The sequence below is a fragment of the Eimeria mitis genome, genomic scaffold (assembly GCF_000499745.2).
Source record: "Eimeria mitis Houghton genomic scaffold, Emh_scaff577, whole genome shotgun sequence".
Taxonomy (NCBI): Eukaryota; Apicomplexa; class Conoidasida; order Eucoccidiorida; family Eimeriidae; genus Eimeria; species Eimeria mitis.
The window spans coordinates 1,696-2,081 of record NW_013574014.1 but is presented as its reverse complement, the minus strand read 5'-3'; the positions used below and the strand labels follow the sequence as shown (position 1 = coordinate 2,081).

Sequence of the window (386 nt, the reverse complement as noted above, 5' to 3'; positions counted from 1 at the left end):
GTGGCTGGTAGACAGCAGAAGCAGCAGCTGCAGCAACACACAGCTCACAGCAGCAGCAGCAGCAGCAGCATACAAGCAGCAGCAGCAGCAGCAGCAGCTGGTGCAGCAGCAGCAGCAGCAGCAGCAGCAGCAGCAGCAGGAATACCGCTGTTTCGCGTCATAATGAGTCGGTTCTTTTTGTGTAAGCCTTCGTCCCTCTCCAAACCCTCGAATCATTGTCTAGTGTCTAGGGTTTAGGGTTTAGGGTTTAGGGTTTAGGGTTTAGGGTTTAGGGTTTAGGGTTTGTGTTGTGCTGCAGCACTGGAAGCTTTCAATGGCACAGCAGAAGAGGAGACGTCGACCCTCGATCGTCTCAGGCGCTTCGCCAGCAGTAAAGTCAGCCTACA

At 53.9% G+C, this 386-nt stretch overlaps 1 protein-coding gene across 1 annotated transcript in view; it reads left to right on the top strand.

Annotated features, from left to right (window-relative positions):
• The window catches only part of EMH_0016720 (Heat repeat family protein, related, related), a gene marked incomplete at both ends in the record, with an annotated part of 5,052 nt that overhangs the window by 3,035 nt on the left and 1,631 nt on the right, over nt 1–386 (top strand). The window contains 2 exons of the mRNA XM_013500714.1: nt 12–181; nt 299–375. Of these exons, the coding sequence (XP_013356168.1) occupies nt 12–181; nt 299–375 (247 nt within the window). The remainder of the gene's footprint in view (nt 1–11; nt 182–298; nt 376–386) is intronic.